A 13902-nucleotide genomic window follows, 5' to 3' on the forward strand; every position below is an offset into this window, starting at 1 on the left:
GTTACACTAATGACCAAAAGAGGTTTAACTTGGCACTATTCCAAAATCGGTTTAGCTGTCGCCGAAAATCGATCACTGTCGCCGAAATTATGAACTTCAAAAAGTCCCCAACTTCCCTACCTTCTTTTGGCTCAACCAGAGATGTTGGAGGAGTTTCAAGTGTGGATTCTGATTAAGCAGATCTTCTTTAACCTCTATCTACGAGACCAAATCCCTGCGACCCTGGGGTGGCTCTGGTCCTGGCCATGAATTACCCGTTAGATAATATGTAAAAAGAGAAATGGCTTTAGAGTCTGGCGGATGCGGGCTTTCTAATCATGCTAAAATAATCTCCATCCGGGCGTTGTGGTGTTGTGGTCACCTGCCACAATTTGCCTGTTGGAAGCCTCACGCTGCCGTTTGACCCGCCGTCGATAGGCATTAGCCGCCAGCCTCTCTTGTCGAGTTGCATACTTTGGAGGTCGGCCTCGCTTTCCAGATGGATTGTGGCCTTGTCTTTGGGATCTATGATGATTCGCCGTCATCCGTCGAGACGGTTGATGGATCTCCACCGGCCGGGCAAGATTTGGGGTAGGCTGCACTTGAGTAACCACCGGTGATGCACCAAAGAGCGTCATGGATCCCTGAATACTAGACTGGATCTGAGCTAATTCCTGCTGCCTGAAGGCCAGCTCGCAGCCATATGTGATCCATTTTCGAACAGTCGCCAAGCTCTGCTCCATTTGTTGATGGACCGCAACCTCACACTGGAGTTCCGACTCATACTGCTGGAGACGCAGCTGACTTGAGGGGACAGTTTGGAGGTCTGGTGGTTGAAGAAGTGGTTCATTAATGGTATCAGATCCCTCCTGGCCTTCCGAGGCACTGTTCGGTTCCATTAGGTTCGCCTCGGATGTTGAACGACCTACAGGCGATTCAGAGATGTGCATGCTCCCCGGCACAACCTCTGCATCCGTAAGAGAGGAATCCGGGCCTTCGTCTACGTCCCAAATGATTCGACGAGTACTCCGTACAGGATACCGATGGGCCTCATTGGGAAATTTCGATAGATGATAAGCGGAGCTGTCAAGGTCGAATTGGAGTTCCCAGGGTATATCTGCTGGCTGTGGACCACGATGACGATCGATCCATGACTGCCATTGATGCTTATCCCAATCGAGGCATCGAGGAACTGGTGCCGGGCAGCCTGGCCGCCACTTGTTTCTTGCCCAGCACCAATCATCCAGCGCGGCATGTTCTGGATTAAGATGGGAGTCGGGTCGGAGATCAAGGGAATACCAGCGGTGGTTGCCATGTTTTGTTTTTTGCATTAGTTCATATGAGGACGGGTACGGAAGCACCCAGTGGTATTCAAACAGGTAGCGGAGAAGTCGGTTTGCAAATACATGTGGTAATCTTCGGTCCGCCGGAACCTGTTGCAAGGCTGCGCATATTCGCTGATAAAGTGTGCGGAATGGCTTGTTATCCCAGTTGACACGTAGTCGACCATCGTCGAAGCCAAATAGGGCTCGAGCTGCTTCTTGAGGGCTCTTGATACTAGTCCGGTTGCCTGTTACTGCGGTCATGCCTCTCGGCAAGATCGCTGATAGGCCGCTCCGGCAAAACTGAATTTGATCGTCCAGAATCGCAGAGCGAATATCCGGTGGGATATCACGACGGACAGCGCGCAGAGTGTCTAACCGCATCTGCCGGAGACATAGATGAACTAACCATGACAGAATTCGATTGGTGATAACGTCCTCATTAGGATGCTGCTGTAGCCATTCGAGGCCCCAGTCAGCGCGGCGACTAAGATCAAAGAAATGTTGGATGTGGCCGCCACATTGGAGATATCGTCGTTGGAGGGTGCCACTTCCAAACAGAACTAAGTCAGTGATATCGGGGAGGAAAGTCATTCGAGTCCAGTCGATCCGAGGCTCGAGCCAGCAGTAACCATACTGTTCTAGCGTTTGGCTGAACCCAAGCCCATACTGCACCTGCATCGGTCTGGCTGGCCGTGGGGGACATTCTCGACGACTCCACCACAGCGAGCCTTGTCGGGAATAATCATGCCCCCCAACAGCGACCCGAAGACAGGAGAGGAGCATATCCATCATTTTCGTCTGCTCCCACGTAGTCAACCCAGGGGAGCATCTAGCTCGGACCAGCTCGAACCCCGTGGTAAATTTGTTGAGGTTGTGCCAGACGAAATCGACGAAGTCGGCGGTGCGAATCACCCACACATGCTGGGGGGGCTCTAGGAACCTAGTGGAGAGGTTCACACGCCTGAGAGAGCGCAGGACCGCTATAAGGCCGTGAAATAATGCCCATGAGATACGATATTCTTCTCGGATGCCGAAGGCTCGCTGTCGAGAGTCCATCAGACCATAGTGGCAGCGACGTTTGCTGGCAAGGTACGCGCGTTCGGTGACCCCGTTGGCCCGTGGTGACATCTTGCGAAGGCTCTGTGCGCTGTTGCGGAGCTGAGAATCTAGTGCCAGCTGTCGGAGGTCCGGATTCTGAAATGGGAACGTGCGAGTGGCATCGATAATCTCCTTGGTGAGGTTGTACATTTGACCATACAACACACCTCCACGGCGAAGACGGGAGCGGGCAGGCGTCAGAGTCGTCAAAGAACCCGCATCTCGAAGCATCGACTCATGATAAAAGTTCTGGTTCGACTTCGGAACGTCCCCGTCATAGAGCTGATGGAGGTGATGTCGGAGGCAACATCGCCGCCAGAGGTATGTTTGCGGTTCGTGTGGTGGAACCCCACCCGTGTCCTCTGAAGGAATGACATGTGGAGGGCATACTTCTTTGCCCACGTCGACGTACAGCCGGTCATGCCAAACGTGGGAAAAATCCAGAGTGCGATGTAGCTCGCGATCAAAGTTTTCCAGGACAGCGAGCATGTCGGATGGCGTAGCGGCAGATTTGAACCGTAGTTTAGTCCCTTTTGCCTCGACTAATAGCTCGGGCTCGCGGAAATCCTGTAACCCAAGCTGCGTGACTGTCGCCAGGATGCAATGCCATAGCTGAGCCAAGCATTGCGGTGGCAAGAAATACGACATCTGAAGCTGAGGCTGATGACCGGGCGTATCACGCAAACAATTCTCAACCCGGGAAGCACGACAGGTGGCCAGGGCGTGCTGGTAACTTGCCGGCAGATGCTGGAGGTGATCGACAGCACAGACCTGGCGGAGGGCAGGGTAGAAGATCTGATCAAACCACCGCGAGAATTGCTCGTCAGTTAACCTCGTAAAGTCGCAGTAGTGCGGCAGGTGGGGAAAGAATATATGAAGAGTGAGAAAATCGGCGCCCTCAACTCGTGCAAAGAGGAAATGTGGCACATCTTTCAATCGGGATGTGAGCAGCCGGGGCCGCTGATGACTACCAGCCTCCCGTTTGATGGTGATGTGGACATCGCTGTGAATATTTTGGTAATATTGCGGGGCCGAATAGAACCGGATCCCATGCACCGCTACCGCCGGGGAGTCCACAAAGCCCAAGATGCTGTCTACGTCAAAGGAGGTCATCGATGGCATCTTCTGGCTCCGTTCGGCATGAAGGCAGACCTGCTTCGGCTTGCCATCTCGGTACTGGGGTGTTGTTCCCGAGAATATCTCCCTCCATTGGTCAGGAACAAGGGGCGTCTCCTCCTGGAGAGCTTGCCGTGGGAAGAGCTGTGACTTATCCAGTGTGCGAGGGATTGCGTGATGGAAGAGCTGATCCAACTTATGATGATTGCAACTTTCCTCAGCTTCGATGTGGGCTGCAAGAGATTCCCGATGCTTCTGAGCGCTACATCCATGGATCCCCACCAAAAATTGCTGAGCAAGCTTCTCCGTCGCGTATTCCAGATCAGTAGACGAGCTGTTTTTATGGACAAGATGTGGTGAGTCTTCGACATACCACTCTGGAATCTGAGGGACGGTCTCACACCCTTCGTCATCGGCCAAGCCCAACTCAACCGGGTCGTCTTGGTGATGCCGATAATACTCAATGTCATCCTCACTGGTTTCATTAACGAGAGTCTCGTCCCCGGGACCGGCGGCCATGCCACAGGCCGAGTCATTGACATCGTCACGTAGTCCACTCTCCATCACAGCCTCAAGTAGAGGTGACGGTGGGGCCGGCGATAAGTTGCTTCAATCACCTGATCTGTACAGGCAGGTTCGGCGCAAGGGGGGCCAATGGCAGGCGTGTACCGCGTGCTGGTGTTAGCACCAACGCATTGCTCATTCTTGCGGCGATTTCGGTAATTTTTGGCTCGGATAGCATCAAGACGACGGCGATGGGTGACTTGAGGATCTTCATCTTTGTCATGGGCAAATCTCACACGTCTCGCGTGGTCCAAGTCGGAGGCGATAATTTTGCGCTCATTGGGATGCTCTGGGCCTTCCTCTTCCGAAAGTACGTGAGGGGACTCAGCCCAACGTTCATCCTCCACAGGAGTAACCAGCGCGTCGTTCGATGTCTTCACTGCTCTTCGACGGGCTCGATTTTGGCGTTGGCGCTCCCGTGTCCGCTCCTCTGCGTCATCGGCACTAAAACGCGGATGAGATCTTTGCGGACAATTCAATTGAGATGGGTGCTTTCTGGGCATCTTGAAGAACGCCAAACAGGAAGAAAAGTACGTACGGAGACTTTCATTCAGGGGAGAGTGCGAAAGTGCACGAAGCTAGAAAAGGATAATTTGATATGTCAAATCGAACCCCTTATTCAACAACACGTGGCTCAGGGATCAGCCAATCATCGCAGGAAGTCAGCCAGTTTGGCAGGGATTCAGGCCTTGACAGGGATATGATCGGTATTATTGGCTGCGGCTGAGCGATCTGGGGTACTGGCCTGGTCTTGAGTCTATCCACTAATCCGGAACAGGAAATCGTCACGCTCTTGGCAAGAGAGTCGAAATCGCCAACTTTTCGACGGTGAGGTGCGACAGCAGAATCTATTCTGGTGTCATGAGACGCATTGTTTGGCATTCCTGATTGACCAGACAATGATCTAGAACAACCTTGGCGGATTCAAATGGTGTTTGGTGTCATAAACTTAAATGCTGGCCGGTACATGGGAGAGAGAGAGAGAGAATCGTCGCTTATGGCTTTCAGCCACGCACTACTGCTATATGCCCTGTTCGTCGCTAATCACTCGTCGCTTATCACTCGTCGCTTATCACTCGTCGCTAATCACTCGTCGCTAATCACTCGTCGCTTATCACTCGTCGCTTATCACTCGTCGCTAATCACTCGTCGGTTATCACTCGTCGGTTATCACTCGTCGCTAATCACTCGTCGCTAATCACTCGTCGCTTATCACTCGTCGCTTATCACTCGTCGCTTATCACTCGTCGCTTATCACTCGTCGCTAATCACTCGTCGCTTATCACTCGTCGCTTATCACTCGTCGCTAATCACTCGTCGCTTATCACTCGTCGCTTATCACTCGTCGCTAATCACTCGTCGCTTATCACTCGTCGGTTATCACTCGTCGCTAATCACTCGTCGGTTATCACTCGTCGCTTATCACTCGTGCCTTATACACTCATTGCTCAAAGCCTAATGGGAACTTAAACCCGTCGATAACTATCGTTCCACATAACCAACTGAGCTCGGTAGCGGCAGATGCCCCTTGCTGAATAAATATATTGTGACAGTTAAGAAGCCCCCGCGGAGTCAGGTGTGTCGTACGCAAGAATATATATTTGACTGACCACGGGTATGTGGGCCCCACCCCTTAACTACCGCTCACCCGACAATAGAATCTGGGGCAAGAGGTGCGCTTACGGAGATAGAGTAGGATTGAGAACCGCCGAAGGCATTAATCATCAAATTACAGTTACGCCCTATGGCATATCTGGTCAACTCAACCAGTGAAAAACCGCCATGATCCGGATCGTGCGAAGGCCCTGCAAATCGGTCTCTTCGCAAAACCAGTCGTGAATATTAGTAATCTCAGGAGGCTGCTCTCCAATGGCCTCCAGCTGAGGGACCACTTGCCGCTCAAACCCCGTAGGATCAGAGACCAGATGGCTGAGGACCATTGGGATCGCGACGTCGCGAAACTGGCAACCGGCTCCTTTGACTCGCCGCACCTGTCTTTCCCTGAAGCAAGACTTAGATTCAGTCTAACCAGGGCACGAACTGTGTACCAAAAGCTCGAAAAAGACAAGTTCTTCGCGCGTGCGTTCCCATGTCAACACGCCGAGGTCTCGTGTCACACGTGACCAATACCGGACACTGGCCCGTGACAATTAGAGGATGGATCAAATTATGAGTGTGTAATTTCAAAGTCTTGATCAAACGTCGAACGCAGAAATAGAGAACTTGTGGGGGATGTGACGGTTTTCCTGAAGCGGTTAGCGTGCGTGGCTTAAGTAATAACCTTATGTGACGGTTTTGACCGATTAGGAATAACCTTAAGTGACGGTTTCGACCGATCGGGAAGGCCCGCCCCGCCCATATCGGATGAAATTCAAACGTGAATAACTTCGCGAATACTAGTCATAGAGAAATAAAAAAGATATTTTTGTGGAGCCTGAGGAATCCTCTATCCGATTAGTTCTAATCTTTGCTATATTTGTGATGCTGAGCGTGGTACGTGATTGCATTCATATGCAGGTTAGACGTTGTGGTGTTGTGGTCACCTGCCACAATTTGCCTGTTGGAAACCGCAAATGCGGTTATGCCGCAGCCTACCCATGGGTTTCCCATAGAACCCATATTCTTCCATAATTTTGCATGACTAGACATAACTCAGTATAATTGTGAAGGGCTGAAGCAAGACTTAAATTCAATCTAGCTAGGCCACGAACTGTGTACAAAAGGCTTAAAGAAGATCTTCCCGCGCGCGTTCGCTATGTCAATATGCCAAGGTCTCGTGGCACACGTGACCAATATCGGGCATTGACCTGTGACAAGGTCTAAATCATGCCATATAATTTTGGAGCCATCGCGAAAATGCCGTGATGCTGTCTGTCCCATTTTGACAAATGACCAATACCCACATATCGACAGCCCAGGCTTTCCAGATATTGGGCATTCAGAATGTTTCTTCCGTCAAATATGAATGCAGGTCGGTACATGTTGTCCACAATGGAAGCCCAGTCAATTCCTCCCGTCTCATGTTCATGGTGGGCGCCATTGTTCTGGATATCCTTGGTGTGCATGCCATTTGTACCAACTGCGACATTAGTCTCGTACGGAGCTTGGCAAATGTCTGGAGTTTTGAATTGGTCCCACTCAGTGGCCACCACGACGGCGTCAGCACCTGCACATGCTTCTCCCGCCGTGGAGAAAATCCGTAGTCGCCTTGACTGCTCATCCGAAGCATTCACATCTCTATAAATCTGGGCTTCCGAAACCATTGGGTCGTATATATGAATCGTAGCCCCTTCTCGCAGAAGCTCGCGGGCCAAGTTCTTGGACGGAGAATTTTTAGTGTCTGATGTATTTTGCTTAAATGCAAATCCCAGAATTGTAATCAACTTCCCGTTGATGCAACCGTGCATACAACTGAGAATGCGTTTGGCAAATCGGCTTTGCTGGTCTTCGTTCATTTCTAAAACGACCGCCCAGTAGTCTGCGACAGAGTTAAGCCCGAGGCTTCGTGCGAGATAAATCAAGGCCGCCACATCCTTGGGAAAGCAGCTTCCACCCCACCCTAGTCCACTCTGCAGCATTTTATTGCCGATCCGGGGATCGGTGCCACACGCCTCTGCGACGGAGTTGATGTCAGCGCCAACTGCCTCGCAGATAGCACTCAATGAGTTGATACTGCTGATTCGTTGTGCCAGCAGTGCGTTAGATGCCAGCTTAGAAAGTTCAGCAGACCATTGGTTCATGGTAATAATGAGCTCATGCGGAGTCCACCTCCTATAGACGGCTGCTAACTTCTCTGCTGCCAGCTGGCCTGATGTTGTTCGCTGGCATCCAATTATCACTCGCGAGGGGTGTAGAAGATCGTTCACTGCGCTGCCTTCGGAGAGAAATTCGGGGTTGGAGAGAACCTCAAAATTGTATGTTCCTGTAGACACTGCCTCGAGCTACCATTCATCATCAGTGGTGTACTCGTAGGACGTAACAAATGAGCTTACTAAGTCTTGTATTATTGACGTGGTACCGCCTGGAACCGTTGATTTCTCAACGATGATTTTATCTGCCGTGGCTACTTCACCAATCGTACGCACAGCCTCTTGAATGTGAGCTAAATCCAAAGCCATTCCACTTCCAGCCCCATGATTCTTAGTCGGTGTATCTATGCATAGCATGATAATATCTGATTCGACAATAGCTTTTCTGATTTCGCAAGAAAAGCTAAGGTTGCAAGCATCTTTGCGTTGTCGAACCTGAGCTATGATATCACTCAAGCCAGGCTCGTACATTGGCAAATCATCTGAATTCCATGACTCAATTCTGGCTGCATTTTTGTCAACAACGGTTACTGAAATCTCTGGGCAGCAAAAGGCAAGCACCGTGCCTAATGGACCACCTGAAACTTTGATCAGCAGCTGTTCATGTTGACCGGAAAAAATTACATACCGACAAATCCGGCACCAATACAGGTTATTTTCTGAACCATGATTGATCGCAAGTCGAGATATAACACGTTATAGTGCGCCCAGACAAAGGTGATATCAAAGGAGATAGAATGACGTCTCGAAAATCAACGTGGAAATGAAATTGAAAGAAAGATTTAATATTCCGACCGGTCCCCTTGATCGGTTCTGTCTTGCCGCATTTGCTGCAGCATCGCAGGTACCTGAACTCCAGCCAGCGCCTCGCTAAACTTATAATTCTATCTGATTGGTCGGCATTGTGGGTATGTAAGCATGTACCTCACCAAACTGGTGTTTGTGCTGATTAAGTGTTGGGAAGACGTAACTAGTTAACTAGTAAGCTGAACGGGGTGGAGTCAGATCTCATGCCATACTGGGTTTCAGATCGGCATAGCTAACACGATTTAGCTTTTGTGTAACCTAAATCACCCGCACAAAATAATGTGGCGTGTGCAAACGCAGCTGAGCACACCTCAATATGGTCTTAGCTGACTTACCCCACAATGACATCAATAATACTGGTAAACAAGCCTGGCTCTAAAGGCACTATGTCGTCTGACGCACATTTTAAATAGCCCTCTATATATGAGCTATAAGACTTGTGGAAGAAACTAAGTTGGTGGTGGGATTTGAGGGGATATTCTGCGACTTGTCAACCAATCCAGTGGCATCCCATGGGTGTTCCCCACTGCCAGCGAGTCGTGTTGGAAGCAAAATGGTGCGAACCTCGGTAAACAATACCGCTAGGCCAAAAGAATACCAAGGACACAGTTTCAGTCCTAAACGTGTATTTTATGTACCTGACAGTCAAACATGCACACGAGCCAATTAGACCCACTCAATGTTCAAATGGGGAACAAATATCAACTCCAATACATGGTCTCTTTTCATTAGGGGGACGACTCATATGCTTTGCTTGAGATGCCACTCAACAGTGTTTTTCAACCCCTCTTTCAGAGCTACTGTGGGCTCCCAATCTAAGACCTCCTTCGCCCGAGTGATATCAGGTTGTCTCGTGTTCGGATCATCGGAAGGTCGTGGCAAATAAATAATGGGCACTCTAGGCTTCCCAATCTCAGCGATCATGTCGACAACAATATCCGCAAACTCGCGAATTGTAAACTCCCCGGGGTTACCAATATTAACAGGAAGAGCGTAATCGCTGTTCATGAGTCGATATAACCCCTCGACACAGTCGGTAATATATTGAAACGACCGAGTAGCCGTTCCATCTCCAGTGATTTTAATTTCCTTACCGGCAAGAGCATCACCGATAAAACTGGATACAACTCGACCATCACTATAGGACATCCGAGGCCCGTATGTATTGAAGATACGGGCAATCCGGATTTCCATACCTTGATACTTTGCCTGATATGCGTAGCAGAGTGCTTCAGCCACCCGTTTGCCTTCATCATAGCAGGAGCGGGCTCCAAATGGGTTGACATATCCCCAGTAGCTTTCTGGTTGAGGGTGAACCTGTGGATCACCATATACCTCTGATGATTACCGGTCAGTGTCTAAGGTTGGGGGAGAAGACAAGAAGGTGAGTCACCAGATGTGCTTGTGTGGAGAATGCGAGCATTCTTCTCCGCCGCCAGATCCAAGATATTTTCCGTACCATGAAAGCAGGTTTTGAGAGTGGAGATAGGGTCTTTCTGGTAATAAATCGGACTCGCAGGACAGGCTAGATTGAAGATTTGATCGATATTTTTCATTCCTAAATCTTCAAGTGGGGTTTGAATATTATGGCTGATCGGTCATTACTGAGAATTTCGAGATATTGGTCGATTATGATAGGGTAAAATATACCTGAAAAACGTGAATCTGGGGTCTTTTTCTAAATGCTCCAAATTCGCAGGCGATCCAGTTTGAAAGTTGTCGACGCCAATAACCTCGTGGCCTTTTTGTAGTAGAAAGTCGACCAGATGGGATCCGAGAAAACCAGCGGCCTGAAAATTAGTATCTTACATATACACGGTAATCGAGTGACATACTCCAGTGACCAAGACCTTCAAGGGTATGATATGGTTTGATTCAACCATAATGCCAGGGTTTCTCAAAGAGAAAATGGCAAAGCAAGTACACAATGAATGGGAAACACTGGACAATGGCCACACAGAGGCTGCTTCAAGAGAAATACATAGAGGCCCAAATTTTATCAAATGCGTCGAAACGAGTGTTCTGGAGTGGCATCCAAGAATTTAAGCCCTAGTGTCACGTGAGATCGTAACCTAAGCCACAATGTGGGTGTCCAGCAGAATGGAACCAATTCTTTTAGTTGAAGATCAGCACACATCATCTGAACTACGCAGTACGCAGTATATCGAGGTATAAGCGGGGACAGGACGGCACGATAGAGCTACCAGATAAACCTAGGTCTTAGCACGTCACGTCATTCATGTATCGATTGAACATTCATTTCTCCACTCTGTATACTAATCTGCGATTCTGCATTCACGTACCCAATGTGCCTCTTTTCTCACTAGGATCGAAATAGCCCACCCCATATAGTAAGTAGAGTAATCGACCACATCCCAATGGCGGTCTGAATCAAATCATTAGTCCATTCGAATACCAGTGCGTACTGAGGCCCTTTGAAACGACGAATACTTCTTAATGTGCACCTGGTCCGTGAACAGAACCCCACCATGCCTTTCAGCTCGTGAAGATCTAAATCGGTAGCCACGTCACTAGCGGGGCCCACTGAACCATTATCTCTGTACCACTCATACTCGGTATATTACGGCCTAGCCGAACGTGAACTCATGGGGGAGCATAGGTAGGGGTGCCCACACATGGGTGAGCTTTTGCGTGGTGGGGTACTGACCTAGGTATATACCTACAATTACAGAGCAACTGCTTCTGTTAATTTTGATTAGTGGTGAAGGTCGGGTATGTAAATAGAATCGCGTCTTCGACGGCCTCTTTCGTGCGTGCGCTAATTCTATACCGCTCTTCGTCTTAGGAATAGATCGATGTGTCTCCACCCCTACACACTGTCGTCTGTAGCGGCTGGGTCTTGTTATTTCCGTTAATCTGGCCGGTCTTCTTGATAGGCCCGTCCTCTTATGTTGACATAAAACATATAACTACCCCTGTGAGCGTGTTATATTTAGCTCACTAGAGAATATAGGGAAAACAGCGACTTTTACCGGAGAATAATGAGGCTTAGATGGGGAAAGAGTTCCATTTCGATTGATCATCGCTGACGGTATTAGAAAGGCAACTGCCACGAAAGTGGGCCGAGGCTCGTGCGATCGCACTCTTCCTTCCCTCCTACTCCAGTCCACACATAACTCTAGTAAAGTATTCAGCTATCGTCGAGACGATCCTCGAGACGATTCTTACCTTGTATAGAAGCCTACGAGTGATCAACTAAAAAGATTTAAGCAGATAGAACACACAGATAGTTCGAAAATTTTCTTTTTCTTTCCTATCAGTTCCCTAACTTGTGCGCCTCCCCGCAGCCGCTAGAGACGCACAAAGGGCGGGGAATAGAATCTATCAGCGACACCACAACCAAGGCTAGCAAGGCAAAGCACCTAGTTCTTCTCTCGTTAAATGAGATATTAAAATACTTCTGCTGTGAATCTAACTAGTGGATTCTCTGTGGCTATCGGCCTATCTCAGGCTCGCCTAACGCTTTGTTCTGCAGTTAGTTATATATCCACAATGAATCAATCAACATCTATTCCTATCTCATCCCGGCCGTTTTGTTCCTGCTTAGTAAGTAGTATAACGTAATCCACGGCCGAGCTGACAACACGGCCGAGCTGACAACTTTGCCCGACTCGACTTTTCTAATTGGAAGCCTTCCAACCAAAACGCATAAATTTGTTTAAATATAGCGATTATTACATGAATTAATCCTGTGGCCAATTTCTCTGCATCCACTACACCTTGACGGAGCCCTCCTGGCTGGCTGATCGGGCTGGATAGGCAGATCGTTCTGCGCATGCGATACTGCCTTTTCACCTTCTACTTGCTGATTTTGCTGCTGAGCCAGCTGTAAGCCCTCTTTAACCGTTAGGCCCCCTTTATGTACTATTTGCTGATTAGATCGAGTGCGTTTCTGGCGTTTCTTCTCATTCGCTGCGCGTAGATTGGCGATTTCTTGTGCTAGTAGTGCTGTGTCATGTAGCGATTGATAGTGGCCTTTGATAATCCGATCTAGTATGATTTTTGACGGTGTCGGAGGGCTATTTGACCGTTGCCTTAGTAGTTCCTTAAGCATCGAAGCTTGCTTATTTAGTTGAACGGCAGTTTTAGGCGTCTTTGGGCTGAATGAGCTTGATCTGCTGCTTGGTCGACTACTCGGTGGTGTAGGCGTTCGGAGTGAGATATTCAGTTTCGAAAGCACACGTTCTGGGTTAATTGGAACAAGACCTGCAGCTGCGAAACTATTTCGAATGGTCTGTGTTTGGAAGGCCTCTATACGCGCCTGAGGATAATCTGCGAGGAAATCGAGTTTGTCGATATGATTGTATCCGACCCGGGCAAGATCGCTTACGAAGCGACCGTACGCGCGTTTAAGCACAGCAAAACATCCAACATCAAGCGGTTGTAGTAGATGCGAGGAATGCGATGGCATACAGAGCGGTACGATATCGTTTTCTGCGCAGATTCGATCGAATTGAGGCGTAAGATGGCTACCGTGGCCATCAAGAATTAATAACCGATATCTACCTCGAACACGCGAATTCGTTGATGGAATAAATAGCTTTTGCAGCCAGCGAAGGCCAATCTCGTCGGTAGTCCAGCCGTTCTTCGAAACTTCAATTCGCCAATCTCCCGGGAGGTTATCGAACCAGCTCTCGATATAGACCTCGCCTTTAAATATGACGCATGGCGGCAGCGAATAGCCGTCAGCGCAGATTGCTTCGATCGCAGTAACCCATTCGCGATTTCCTGGCTGTAAAATCGATCTCCGACCGTAGTATTCTGCTCGGGTAACCACCTTCTGCGCTGATATAAGGCCCATCGCGAATCCAGTCTCATCAAAGTTATATATATCCTCAGGTTGAATACCGTTCTCATTGACCACGCTTTGGACCTTCGTAAACCACTCACGTAGGGACTTCAGGTCTTCGTTTAGAGCACGTTGATAATCGTATCGTCTTGAGAAGCGCGTACGGAGCTCGTCACGGCGATTTATAAAGGTTGATGCCCAATTCACGCCAACGGTCAAGGGAGTAGTTGATCCACGCGCCGCAAGAAGAATATTTGCCATTTCTCGCACAGTAGACGGCCTAGGCGCTGCTCCACGCGAATCCATAGAGAAGATCCATTTGACAAGCGAATCCTCTTCTAATTGGGTCAATTTATGGCCGTTTGCGCGTGTGTCAACGCGTGAGGATACGCCA

The 13902-nt window shown here is 49.2% G+C and overlaps 4 protein-coding genes across 4 annotated transcripts; all 4 read right to left on the minus strand.

Moving 5' to 3' along the window:
* Positions 1–320: 320 nt before the first annotated feature.
* N7532_002978 (uncharacterized protein) lies at positions 321–4037 on the minus strand (the record flags this gene model as incomplete). The annotated part of the gene is made up of 1 exon (XM_056615472.1): positions 321–4037. The coding sequence occupies one exon, from the start codon at positions 4035–4037 to the stop codon at positions 321–323; it is 3717 nt and encodes a 1238-aa protein (XP_056475829.1).
* Positions 4038–4081: 44 nt separating this feature from the next.
* On the minus strand, positions 4082–4585 carry N7532_002979 (uncharacterized protein; the record flags this gene model as incomplete). Its single annotated transcript, XM_056615473.1, has 1 exon — positions 4082–4585. The coding sequence occupies one exon, from the start codon at positions 4583–4585 to the stop codon at positions 4082–4084; it is 504 nt and encodes a 167-aa protein (XP_056475830.1).
* A 2316-nt stretch (positions 4586–6901) lies between these two features.
* Positions 6902–8559, minus strand: N7532_002980 (UDP-glucose 6-dehydrogenase; the record flags this gene model as incomplete). The annotated part of the gene is made up of 3 exons (XM_056615474.1): positions 6902–8023; positions 8075–8469; positions 8520–8559. The coding sequence occupies 3 exons, from the start codon at positions 8557–8559 to the stop codon at positions 6902–6904; spliced, it is 1557 nt and encodes a 518-aa protein (XP_056475831.1).
* Positions 8560–9439: 880 nt separating this feature from the next.
* Positions 9440–10254, minus strand: N7532_002981 (UDP-glucuronic acid decarboxylase 1; the record flags this gene model as incomplete). The annotated part of the gene is made up of 2 exons (XM_056615475.1): positions 9440–10035; positions 10092–10254. 2 exons carry the CDS (start codon positions 10252–10254, stop codon positions 9440–9442), a joined length of 759 nt encoding a protein of 252 aa, XP_056475832.1.
* Between the last annotated feature and the right edge of the window lie 3648 nt (positions 10255–13902).

This window comes from Penicillium argentinense, assembly GCF_028826775.1.
Source record: "Penicillium argentinense strain IBT 30761 chromosome Unknown utg000004l_segment0_segment0, whole genome shotgun sequence".
NCBI lineage: Eukaryota > Fungi > Ascomycota > Eurotiomycetes > Eurotiales > Aspergillaceae > Penicillium > Penicillium argentinense.